This window comes from Mesoplodon mirus (genome assembly GCF_964341445.2).
Source record: "Mesoplodon mirus genome assembly, chromosome: 7".
NCBI classification, from domain to species: Eukaryota; Metazoa; Chordata; class Mammalia; order Artiodactyla; family Ziphiidae; genus Mesoplodon; species Mesoplodon mirus.
In genome coordinates this window covers 74,194,457-74,207,112 of record NC_138983.1, presented here as the reverse complement: position 1 = coordinate 74,207,112, position 12,656 = coordinate 74,194,457, and the positions used below count along the sequence as shown (strand labels likewise).

General features: G+C 49.8%; 2 protein-coding genes across 2 annotated transcripts in view; both read left to right on the top strand.

The window, feature by feature from the left end:
* Positions 1 to 12,656, top strand: part of LOC309808805 (forkhead-associated domain-containing protein 1-like) — a gene marked incomplete at its 5' end in the record, with an annotated part of 205,828 nt that overhangs the window by 174,241 nt on the left and 18,931 nt on the right. The window lies entirely within an intron of this gene.
* The window catches only part of LOC309807969 (forkhead-associated domain-containing protein 1-like), a gene marked incomplete at its 3' end in the record, with an annotated part of 96,680 nt that overhangs the window by 73,347 nt on the left and 10,677 nt on the right, over positions 1 to 12,656 (top strand). Inside the window, exons 11-14 of the mRNA XM_082627980.1 lie at positions 2,394 to 2,501; positions 5,238 to 5,321; positions 6,354 to 6,506; positions 7,359 to 7,554. Of these exons, the coding sequence (XP_082484106.1) occupies positions 2,394 to 2,501; positions 5,238 to 5,321; positions 6,354 to 6,506; positions 7,359 to 7,554 (541 nt within the window). The remainder of the gene's footprint in view (positions 1 to 2,393; positions 2,502 to 5,237; positions 5,322 to 6,353; positions 6,507 to 7,358; positions 7,555 to 12,656) is intronic.

The window sequence follows — 12,656 nt, the reverse complement described above, 5'->3', positions numbered from 1 at the left end:
TCCAGATTTATAAGCCATTACTGTCATTTTCTAAACTCCTCTTGATAGTTAAAACCCCACAGGACATTATTAGTGTTTTTCTATAGTCAGTATCATATCCACACATTACCCTTACTGTTGCTTGTCTTTTCTGCATCTCTCATCACCCACCTGGGTTCATTTTTCTTGTGTCTGAAGAATACCCTTTAATGTTTTCCCTCATTGTGGCTCTGCTGATGACAAATTCTCAAATGTGCCTGTGTGTCTGTCTGGAGATGTATATTTAACCTTCATTCTTAAAACACATTTGACTGCGTATTGAATTCTACAATGGCAACTCTTTTCTTTCAGCACATTAGATACAGCATTAGATATGTCACTATTGTCTTGTGGCTCCTATTATTTCTATTTAGAAGTCATCTGTAAGCCTAACTGTTGTACCTTTGCATAATCTGTCTTTTTCTCCGGTTGCTTTTAAGATTGTCTTTTTCCTTGATTTCCAGCAGTTTTATTATGGTTTATCTAGGTGTGGATTCAGTTTTATTTACCTCGTACAGAGTTCGTAGGGGCTTCTTGAATCTCTGGCTTGGTGTTTTGCCTTAGTTCAGGCGCTTGGGCTCTGTACCACACAGGCAGTGGGGAGCTACTAAGCCTCCTGAACAAGTGACTGATGCAATGACATTCGTGGACAGTAATTAGGGTGAAAATGAGAGTTACAATTTCTCATGTACTAGGCGTTACCCTGAACTTTTCACCTCTTAATCTTTACAACAGCGCTGTGATCTAGAAATCATCCTCTCCATTTTACAGATGAGAAAGTCAAGGCTACTAGTTACTAGTAAAGTAACTAGCCCAATGGCACAGTCGGTTTTGTCTGACTCCAGGTTTGTCTGACTTCAGTTACCCTGGCATAGCAAACAGCCACATGCTACTGTTTACACTGAAATTAATGAAAATTAAATAAAATTTTAATTCAGTTCCTCCGCCACACCAGCCCCATTTCGAGTGCTCGATCCCCAGATGTGGCTGGTGGCTGCCGTATTAGACAACACAGCCTCGCTCAGAGTACCTGTACCGTTGCAGAAAGTTCTGGTGGACAGAGCTGCCTTATAGCAGGGTAACTCTCACAGTACCGTTAAGATTGCACTGGAAGAAACTAAACTTGAGGCGAGGAGGCCAGTTGTCACAGTCCAGCTTGCATTTGAGAGGGGTTGGAGGACAGGCGTGAGACCCCCGAGTGTGAGAGAGGGAGCAGGGCGGCCGCTGAAGGTGACTCTGAGGCTTGGGGACAGGAACGGGGGCTGTTCATGCAGAACACAAACAGGGGCAGAGTCCAAGGCTGGACTTGGCTTTTGCAGCATATGAAACAGGCTGCTGAAATAGAAGTCAGAGCATGTTTAGACCGGGGAGAAAACTAAGGCCCAGAGAGCTTAGATGACTTTTCCAAGGTAACGGAGCTGGGTAGAGGCTCTTCCACTGGGCCACACTACTCAGAAGAAAGCTCTTAAGGGCTTTTCTGGGTCTTTTATTACATCCCTGTGATCCCCCTCTTCAGATCCGTAAAAACACAGCCTGTGAATTTGTTTCAGCACAAAAACTTTCCATTTATTTACGAGTGTTTGCCTCATTTCCTGTTAGTGCCAGGGCCCAGGGCTCAGCAGGTGCATCCAAGAATTGAGCAGCTGCGAGGCCTACACTGGCCAGCCAAGGGTAGCGTGGAGCACTCCCAAGCTTACCGTGCGTTGACTGTTACCCAAGCAAGGGGGGAAAAGTAGGCAAGCTTCTCCACTTTAAACGCCTTCCTTTGCAGGCTGCAGTTCTTAATAGACATTGCTTTGGCAAGCCTCCATAGAGGTTACCACCAGTGAGTGTGCTCAAAGTGGTGACGACAAACAGTTATGATAATAAACCCAATCATAACATTTCCAAGTACCCATCACGAGTTATTAGAACGAGACTGTACGGCGGACATTCCCGTCCACCTTTCATAGGTTACAACGGTACTTAACACTCTCACAGAGCCCTTAAGCACTATTCCAAACATTGAATCCCCACAATGACTCTATGCAGTGATACTAGTATCATCATTCCCATTTGACAGATGAGGACACTGAGTCACGGAGCAGTGAAGTAACTTTCCGAGTGTCGTACGGCTGGTTAGGGACCGAGCTGGGATGGGAGTGTGCGGTAGAACATAGTTGAGCCCCGGGTGCAGAGCTCGGCCCTTTCCCGTAGGGGGCAACTCCCTGTGAGTTTGCCTCCACCCTGTGCATGCCTGTGACCCCTGCTGCTGGGCTGCAGCTGTCCCTACCCCTCAGGGACTCCCCCACTGCCATTAGCCCACCCAGAAGAGTTTCCCCAGAGGGCATGATGATCACATTAGCAGCAAGCCCACGCTTTCATCATCCTTTCAGGTGGAAGAGAAGCTTCGGGAGGATTCCAGAAGGAAATTGCTTCAGCTGAAAGAAATGAGGAACAGAGAAAACCTCATTAAAGCCAATTTGGAAAGGGCAGTAGGTCAGGTAGGTGTGCTGCAGAGCCCCTTCACGGGCCCATGCTCTCCACGGAATCCCGCACCCAAGCGGCCGGCAGGGATGAATGAGGAGGAAGACGGCCTGGCTTAGTTCACCCGCTTATCTCAGGGGCAGGGCTTTGTGCGGCTTCCGTGTCCCCGTGGATTTCACTAAAGAGGCTTTTCCTTCTGGGGAGCTGCCCACTCCAGTGTTTGCTGTTGCCTGAGACCCTGACCAAGCAGCCAGTCCCAGCTCAAGGCCCACCCCAGTGAACCAGCTGTGCGGTTCCCTCTTGGGAAGGGTTTGAGCTCTTGACCTCGGTGGTGTTTCTAGCACTTTCTCCTTCACATTTTTTGTCCTGACATTTAGAGCGATCTTTCTTCCTCTGGGCCCCCAAAGAGATGCTACAGTCAGTGTCCCCAGGGAATTGCCACATTTCTGTTTGTTTGTTTCTTTGTTTTGTTTGGCCGAACCGCGTGGCTTGCAGGATTTTAGTTCCCCGACCAGGGATGGAACCCGTGCCCCCTGCAGTGGCTGCATGGAGTCTTAACCACTGGAGCGCCAGGGAAGTCCTGCCACTTTTCTTAATAAAGTAAAACCCAGAATACCACAGCTTATGCCAGGTGGAGGTGGGCAGGGTGGGGAGAGGGCCATTTCCCAGGGCTCTGACCCAAGATGGCCCAGTGGCCCTTCCTCTGACACGTGGCACAGACATGAGGGCCAGAACATGCAAACGAGCCTTCACCAAAGGCTAAGGGAGAGCAAACGAGAACCCAAGACGGGGCACTGGCCCTCCAGAACACAGCCCACCGAGGGCAGCCCATCTTGGGCCCCTCCACAAGGCATCCTCTCCTGGCAGCCACGGCTCCAGGGGGACCAAGAACGTTTTGCGTGTATGTGTTTGTGCTTTTCTTTTTCTGGGAGAGTGAGTCCACCTCGTCACTCATTGGATGCTCAGAAGGATTTGTAAACCACCAAAAAAGGTTAAGAACCACGATCCTTAAAGGAGCCCTCCGTCCCACCCAGCCCAGCTCCCAAAGCCCTTGAGTTTGGTAGCATCCAAGCCTGAACCATCAGTGTGACCGGAATTTGTCCCACGCGCTGAACTTCAGAGGCACCCACAAGTTAAATGATGATGCTGACCCTCAGGCAGGTTTGAAAGCCTCTTCAACCAACTTCCACACCATCACCCCCGGTGTCCTTTCTCCTGCAGGGTGCCGACCCCTTAGCAAGGCAGAGAGCCCGCCAGCCTGGGCTTCCCTCCGTGCACCTGGGCTACCCCTCACCTTGCTGGCACTCTGCACCCACGGCGAACACCCGCCTTGAGGGCATGATCTGCGCCACTTGCCGAGCGCCTGGTCATGGCTCTGGCCAGGGGTCATGCAGGAAGACCCTCAGAGACACTGAGATTCCTCCAGGTCTAGACTCGAGAGAGAAAGGACGAACAAGGCTTCTCTGCGCTGCCTGGGCCTTGCTGCTTCACCCCCTTGTCTCCACAGCCCGCTCCCGGCCTGAGGTCCTGCCCTTCCCCAGGCCAGTGACCACAGGACTCAGCCCACCATCCAGCAGGACCTGTCCCTCCCCACCCCCACCCCCCACCAAGCAGTCCTGTAGGGCGCCTCTGGTGATAACACGGGCCATTGCCCACAGGGCCCTCTGCATAACCTCTTCCTCGGGTGAGCTAGGACCCTCCCTTGGCCATGAAACCAGCAGACGACCCAGAGTCCCTCCAATCACCCAGCTGGCTTCTGGCAGGATGACTGCAGAGGTGTCCTTAGGAGAGTCACAATTCCTCTACTTGGCTTCCCAGAGCTCCCTGGTGTGCAGCAGACTCCTGTGTCTTAGGACCTGTTCACGTTCTCATTGATTCTGTGGCCCTTGTGGTCCTTCAGGGCTCTGTTTTAGAGCCTTTCATGACCACATTTTGCCAGTGAGCCAAAAACCCAGGCCAAGGGCCATCACGTTGGGAAATTTCCAGAGAAACTTGGGCTTCTTTGCCGTTCAAGTCTCATGAGCCTGGGGCATCTTGAACTCGTCATTCTAGAAGCCCTGACTTAATTTAACTGCGTTGTTTCATCATCCGTAATATGAAGACACCAGCATCAGGGAGTCACTCAGTAAAAACTGGCTGAACTGAAGGAGAGGACTTTGAACATCTGACTTGACAGGTGTTTCTGTTCTAAGCATTCGATGAACGTTTATTGAGTGCCTGCTGTGTGCCAGGCGCTGCACCAGGCTCCGGGGACCTGGAGAGGAGTACAGGAGACGTCGTCTTCAGGACACAAGGTCTAAGGCACAAAACGGCAGCAGGCAGCTCCTCCTTCTCTCCCCAGGCGCCCTTGCTGATGACACGAGTTACCCGGGCTGACAGCCTCAATGTTTATCTCACAGCCTGGTGCCAACGTAGCAATTACGGAAGAGCGCTCCCGGCCCTGGACTTCCCACTGGATAATTGGCAGCAAGTGGCTCTTCCGAGAGCCCGAGACGTGTGTGTGCTGACCGTGTGCGTCGGCTAGGTTAGGCGGGCACACCTGAAAAGTCATTAAAACCTGCTGTCCCCCTCTCTTGTGTGGGCACTGCCCCTTCCGGTGAGAGGTGAAGGTGTTAATTACCCATAATGACCACTGAAGGCGTGCAGAGCCTTCTCACCGATTTCTCCCAGACCCAGCGACGGAGGCGCCTCCCCCGCCTTGCCGCTGCAGCTGCGCCCCTCACCTCATCCCCTTCCCTTTCTTTGTGCTGCAGCTGGAGCTTTTCAGAGGTCAGGTCCTCAAGGCCACCTGCGGACGCGTGAAACCGGTCCAGGACAAACCCGTCTCCAATCAGCAGGCTCGTCTCTCTTCCCCACTTTCTCCTTCAGGGACCCGGGGCTCCAGACACTGGGAGCATATGTTCCTGTTTTTTGTTGGTGGCACATAATTTTCACACTGTTGCTACACCATAAAGATTTGTTTTGATTTTCTGGGATTTCCTGGCTTTTCAAGTAAAAGCCAGTTAAACTCCCTTGCAGTGTTTCTGTGAAAATCAAATTAAACCACCCAGGACTGTGTCTGGTCGGCAGACCCGCACGGTGAACCTCCGTTAGCCCCGCGAGGAAAGGGGCGGCCTCAGCATGGACGGTGCGTCCTCGCTCGCTCGTTCCTCCTGAAGTGGCAGATGGCAGTGAGGGTGGGCCTCTGGCTGTAACGATGCCTTATTATCCTTCCGTTTATCCTCTCCAATCCTGGGTGTCAGCGCGCGGGTCACAAGATCACACCACGGGCTTCTCTCGGACGACCTCCTTTTTAGGAGCCCACAGCATCAGGCTCAGCGTGATGAATCCCTCCCAGAATGCAGAAGAATCTAGAACACACTCGTGGCCACATGACAGGCCTTTGGCTCTTAAAACACCATCTCTGATCCTGGGAAACATGCCCCGGTGACAGAGCCAATATCCACGCTCCAGAGCCAACCCGAAAACACGCCAGGACCTCCCTCCTCCAAGCTTAAGCTGAAGCCCTCCAGGTCCCCTCCCCCCAGAGCCACCCTGCATTTTAATTAATTAATTAATTAATTTTTGCTGGGTTGGGTCTTCGTTTCTGTGCGAGGGCTTTCTCCAGTTGCGGCGAGCAGGGGCCACCCTTCATCGCGGTGCGCGGGCCTCTCACTATCGCGGCCTCTCTTGTTGCGGAGCACAGGCTCCAGACGCGCAGGCTCGGTAGTTGTGGCTCACAGGCCCAGTTGCTCCGCGGCATGTGGGATCTTCCCCGACCAGGGCTTGAACCCGCATCCCCTGCATCGGCAGGCAGACTCCCAACCACCGCGCCACCAGGGAAGCCCCACCCTGCATTTTAAATCTTTTTTTTTTCTTTTTCTCACCAGTTACCAGAAAAGAGCAGCAGGGTCACAGAGGACAATAGCAACGTTTGGCAGCAAAAGCGGACCCTGCAGAAGGAGACCCAGCTCAGCAGCTGCAAAGAGGAGGAAATCACCCAGAACATCAAGAAGCTGAAGACATCCTTAGACAGTTGCCAGGTGCCCCCTTCTCCATTCCTCAAATGTCCCCTGTGTCTCATTTTTGTGCTCCTTGTTCAGGAAATTGTCCAGCTCTGCTTTTAGTCCACCTTTTCTCTTGTTGGAGAAATCTGTTTGAGATCAGAAAACAAAGGACCTCCAGAAATGCCTCCCAGGTGAACTTGGTGTGGCCAAGGAGAAGCTGCCCGACACACTCCAAGTACTGCCTTTGGGAGGCCCCAGACCCCGGGGGAAAAAAAACAGCCCCGTGTTATTTCCAGAGAAACCAAAGAAACCTTCTGCTCTTTATTTGCAGTTTTCTTTTCTGTCCCAGCAGTGGAAGGCTGCTCTTACCCTTATTGGACCAGAGGGTCTGGCAGAGCCCCCACTTCATGGCCCCCACGCAGGGATCCAGCTTATCACATCAGGCAGCTGCTTCTGCTTTCTCTGGAAATATGCAGCTACTATTTGGGGAGTCTGGGCAAATGTTGGCTTGTCAGCACTCTTTCAAATCAGGAAACCGCACTTTATGACCAGCTTGTGTGTTGATCTCAGCAGGAATTCTGTAACCAAATTTGCTTCTCCTTTCAGCCAAATCGTCCTTGGCAATTTGGCTTTGGAATTGCCTAAACCTAAACAAAGGGTCTATTTGTCCATCCAGAGTCCCAGTTAGAGTGCACGTGAAATAAAAGCTGCCTCCTTCCTTCCGCCCCCCGAAAAAGGGAAGTAAAACTGGGCCGTCACAGGGCGGCCAACATACGGCTCTGCCTGCTTCACGGGCCCGTCAAGAACACTGCTCTGTGTGGGTCACAACCGTCAGGTGGTATTTCTGGCGATGGTGCCCGGGCTCCTCACGACCTCATCTCTTTCCAGGCGTGCATGACAATGTCTTGCTCTAGCAATGAGCTGAAGAAGGAAGTCGACCTCCTACAGCACCTGCAGGTGAGCCCACCTGTCTCAGGGCTCCAGAAGGTGGCACTGGACATCTTGCGCCTGTCACTGTCCTGGCTGGAGGAAACGGAGCATCTCCTCCACGAGGTGGGGATCCAGTTCTCCAGCTCCGACAAAGGTGATTGAAACTCTTTTCTCACATAGTTACATGACTGAAATATTGCGTTGAATCTGATCACGATGGGACATCTATTGAGGGAGGCTTCTTAGGTATGTGGCCAAGTGTTCCCTTCTCCAGACTTCACTTTGCTTCACCACTTGAGAAGCAGTGTTCCTGGAAAAAAGTACACAAGTGAGACGTGATTACTGGAGAAAAATGAGACGTGACAGTGGCAAAAGGAAAAATCGAAATTATGCTAAATCTTCTCTCTCAGAAGTAACCATATATATACATATATAGAGTAGAGACGTTTTTTAGAGCAGTTTTATGTTCATGGCAAAATTGAGAGGATGATACAGAGATTTCCCAGGTACCCCCTGTCCCCACTCATACACAGCCTCCCCCATTTATCAGCATCAGCACCAGAGAGGTACAGTTGTCAGGACTGATGAACCTACATTGACACATCCTAATCACCCAAAGTCCATGGTTTATATTAGGGTTCACTCTTTTTCATTTTGATTTTATTGGAGTGTAGTTGATTTACAGTGCTGTGTAGGGGTCACTCTTGGTGTTGTACATCCTATGGGTTTGGACTTGGACAAATGTGTGATGACATGTATCCACCATTATAATATCATACAGAATCGTTTCCCTGCCCTGGCCTTTCTCGCCTTCTGAGATGGCCCACGCTCTGTCTGTGGAGTGTGTTTCTCTCTAAATAAGTCCACGTCTTACCTATCACTTTGTCTCTCACTGAATTCTTTCTGCGATGAGACATCAACAACCTGAGCTTCATTAAGTCCTGAGACCAGCAGGTCCACCAATAATGAGGCCCACCCCGGGGAGGACCCAGAGGCCCTGTAAATCACGATGCTCCACCGGGAAGATGGTCCAGTCCTGAAGGTGCCTTTGATCCCAAATCTACTGCCCTAAGCAGAAGCCAGGGAGCACGGCGGGGGATGTGGTTCAGATCAGGCCATCTCTGAGCAGATTGGTGGATTCTGTGCACAAAGCCCTGGTATTAGGTCAACTCGATTTATGAGTTTCACTTCTCAGGTCACTCTGTAACTACACAGTAACAGAAAGTACGCAGAATTCATTAAAAGCCACCTGTGGAGTCCATAGAGGGGAAGTGGGGTGGGTGAAGTTACAGATCAGGGACGTGGTAATAAAGCAAAATGATGATAACCCATAAACCCAAATATCTAGAAACTGATATTCTAGAAACTGAGGAAAGTAAAGCTACAAGTTTAACAAAATAAAAAGAAGCAAAGGAGAAGCCAACTTCAGAGCCAGCCTATGCAATTCCTCCATGGCAGCGCATGTTTGTCTGATTGAAGCCTGGCCCTGCTGTTCTTCAGTGCCTTCCTATTAGTGCCTTAAGTAATCAACATCTCCAGTAATCCCTCTGCAGTGTTCAGGAATTCAACTCGTCATGGGGAAACCTGTGGTTTGAGGACTTAAGTTTTTAAGATAACGTCTTTTCTTTTCAAAACTGGACATTTTTATTCCAAATAAAAGAACTTATCCCCCCCCAAAAAAAGAATAGTTTCACTGCCCTGAAAATCCTCTGTGGTCCCTCCCAGCCCCCCCGCAGCCCCTGGCAACCACAGATCTTTTTACCGTCGCCATAGTTTTTGCCTTTTCCAGGATATCATGTAGTTGGAATCATACAACTTTTCAGATTAGTTTTTTTTATTTAGTAATATGCATTTTCGTTTCCTCCAAGTCTTTTCATGGCTTGATAGCTCTTTTTTTCTTTTTAAGTGCCCAATAATATTCCATTATCCATTCACCTACTGAAGGACATCCTGGTGGCTTCCAAGTTTTGGCAGTTATGAATAAAGCTGCCATAAACGTCCACATGCAGGGTTTTGTGTGGACATGTTTTCAACTTCTTTGAGTAAATACCAAGGGCGCGGTTGCTGAATCGTGTGGTTAGAGTACATTTAGTTTTTTTTTTTAATTAATTTATTTTATTTTATTTATTTTTGGCTGCATTGGGTCTTCATTGCTGCGCATGGGCTTTCTCTAGTTACGGCAAGCGGGGGCTACTCTTCCTTGTGGTGCACGGGCTTCTCATTGCAGTGGCTTCTCTTGTTGCGTTGCATGGGCTCTAGGTGCGCAGGCTTCAGTAGTTGTGGCACGCGGGCTCAGTAGTTGTGGCTCACGGGCTCTAGAGCACAGGCTCAGTAGTTGTGGCACACAGGCTTAGTTGCTCTGTGGCATGTGGGATCTTCCCAGACCAGGGCTTGAACCTGTGTCCCTTGCATTGGCAGGCGGATTCTTAACCACTAGGCCACCAGGGAAGTCCGTAGAGTACGTTTAGTTTTTAAGAAAACCACAAAACTCTTTTCCAAAGTGGCTGTTTTGCGTTCCCGCCAACAATGAATGAGAGTTCCTGTTGCTTCACATCCTCGCTAGCGTTTGGTATCGTCACTACGATCATATTTTGTGTGGAACTTCCAGGGCATTTTCCCATGGAAAGAGCTGTGTGATTCTAGGCAAGTTACTTCCCCTCTCTGTGCCTGTTTCTTTACCTGTAAAATGGGGATAATAGGGAATACTCACCCCTTAGGATTTTTGTGAGGATTAAAATGCATTGATACATGTAAAGTACTTAAAATAGTACCTGGCATAAAATAGGCACTACCTATCCACGTGTATTGATTTTTTAACTTTACAAAAGAATAATGTCATATTATACCCAATTTCCTTTAGTTTCATTCCTAACAGTACATCTGGAGCACCCTTCCATGTCAATACACAAAGATCTACATCATCGCTGTCACTGATGGCAAGGAACCTCATTCTGAAGGGTGTACCGTAATTTATTTAGCCAGTCCTCTATCATGGGCATTTAAGTTGCTTCCAGTTTTTCACACTTAATAGATGAGGCTGACATAAATATTATTCACACATACCTGTTCATCTTATCTTTATCATCCTAGATGTGGAAGGATATGAACCACTTTCATTCAACAAAGATTTATCGCAGGCCTCCTAGATACCAGGCACAGTGCAGGTTGGAAATATAATGGGGTCAGAAACAGGTAGAATTCAGGTTATGGGGTATATGGATGTTGGCTGTAAAATTCCTCCCTCTTCACTGTACATTTGAAATCTTTCATAATAAAATATTGGGGAACTAACAGGCACTCTCCCTGCGCTTGTAGATCTTAGGGTCTCAGGGAGGAATAGGGGTGGGGCATTAACTGAAAAATCACTCACATGTAAAACTTTAATCATGACAGTTGCTTTGAAGGAGAAGTGCAGGGCTCTGACCTGGTCAGGGACGGCAGGGCACCTGCAGGGTGCATAGGAGTTATTTGCCAAAGAGGGGAGGGGAGGGCATTCTGGGTGGAGGGAGCAGCGTGGTGGGATCGCAGGAAGCATGGAAAACTCACGGGACTAAAAGAAATGGAGGCGGAGGGCAGGGACTGGTGAAGGAGGTCCACAGGGGCTGTATCATGGTGTGGCCGGGGGCTTGCAGAGCACTGGTAAGAAGCTCTGCTTTAACCTGAGAGCAGAGAGAAGCCCACGAAAGGTTTTAAGTAAGGAACTGATGGAACAGGCTTGCATTTGGAGACAGTCATCTTGGCCACGAGTGGAAAATGTACAGGAAGGTGGCCAGCACAGAACCCCGGGAGAGCAGTTAGGAGGCTGTCACAAGACACGATGGTGGCCCTCACTGTGGCAATGGAGGGGACGGAGCAAGAGAGAAGATTCCAGGGGCATTTAAGAGATGAATCAACAGGCCTCAGTGATGGAGTTAGATATGGCTAGAAGGGAAGTGATGGAGAGAAAGGGGGCTACAGATCTCCAGGTTTCTGGCTTGTGTTAAAAGTACAGATGTGGTTCCTTCACTAAAATCCAGAGTAAAGAATGCCACAGGAGGACCAGGTTTGAGAGGGAAGATGAGTGTGAGGTGCCTGTAGACATCCAAAGTGAGGTGCCAAGGACGCAGCTGTCACCCTGGATATCCAACCGTATCAGTGATGTGGCCCTGGAACCCAGAAGAACATGTGCCACATAGCGGGTGCTTAGTCAGATGGGATGGATGGACGGGTGGATGGATGGATGGTGATTAAAGCCATACGTGTGAATGGTATCACTAGGAAGAAAGTATTGAATGAGAAGGGAGAGCCCAGGGCCACACCTGGGAAACTCCAACATTTATCCTTGATACTACTTGCCAAAGCGCTCTCCAGAGAGGCTGCGCAAATTTGACATTCTTACAATAATGAATGAGAATAGAGGAGTGATTTTCAACTCTGGTGATTAAGCAACCCCAGCCAGGATATGTCTAAGGTAATCCAGAAGGTGGTGTGAATTTCTTTTAAACGTGTTTAAAAAGAAAGGCAAGGCTTCCCTGGTGGCACAGTGGTTGGGAGTCTGCCTGCTAATGCAGGGGACACGGGTTCGAGCCCTGGTCTGGGAGGATCCCACATGCCGCGGAGCAGCTAGACCCGTGAGCCACAACTACTGAGCCAGCGCGTCTGCAGCCTGTGCTCCGCAACGAGAGGCCGCGATAGTGAGAGGCCTGCGCACCGCGATGAAGAGTGGCCCCTGCTTGCTGCAACTAGATGAAGCCCTCTCACAGAAACGAAGACCCAAGACAGCCAAAAAAATAAATAAATAAACAAATGTGGGGTTTAAGAAAAAAAGTATTAAAAAAAAAAAAGGCAAAATCCAGATGAACTTTTCTGTAAGTGCCTGCCCCTCACCGATAGCGTAGAGAACAGGGGCGCTGCATTGCTCCCGGCAACCCAGCCCCTCCCCAACCCCTGTATTACTGTCGTTGTAATCACGGCAGAGTCTGAGTGTGCGTGAAACCAAGAGAGATGTGGCCCACAGTTCTAGCTGTTCTTCAAAATCAGAACTAAAACAAGGAAAGACCATGATCTCTATCCTAGTAATAGCGGGGCCAAGCAATGTGTGCACTGTCCCCTCCCCAGGCTTTAGGAGTCACTGAAGCCTCTGTCTCTAAATCTAGTCATACATTCCCGTAAAGAAACATGGGTTGCGAAATTAAGCCATCAGGGGCTTCCCTGGTGGCGCAGTGGTTGAGAGTCCGCCTGCCGATGCAGGGGACACGGGTTCGTGCCCCGGTCCGG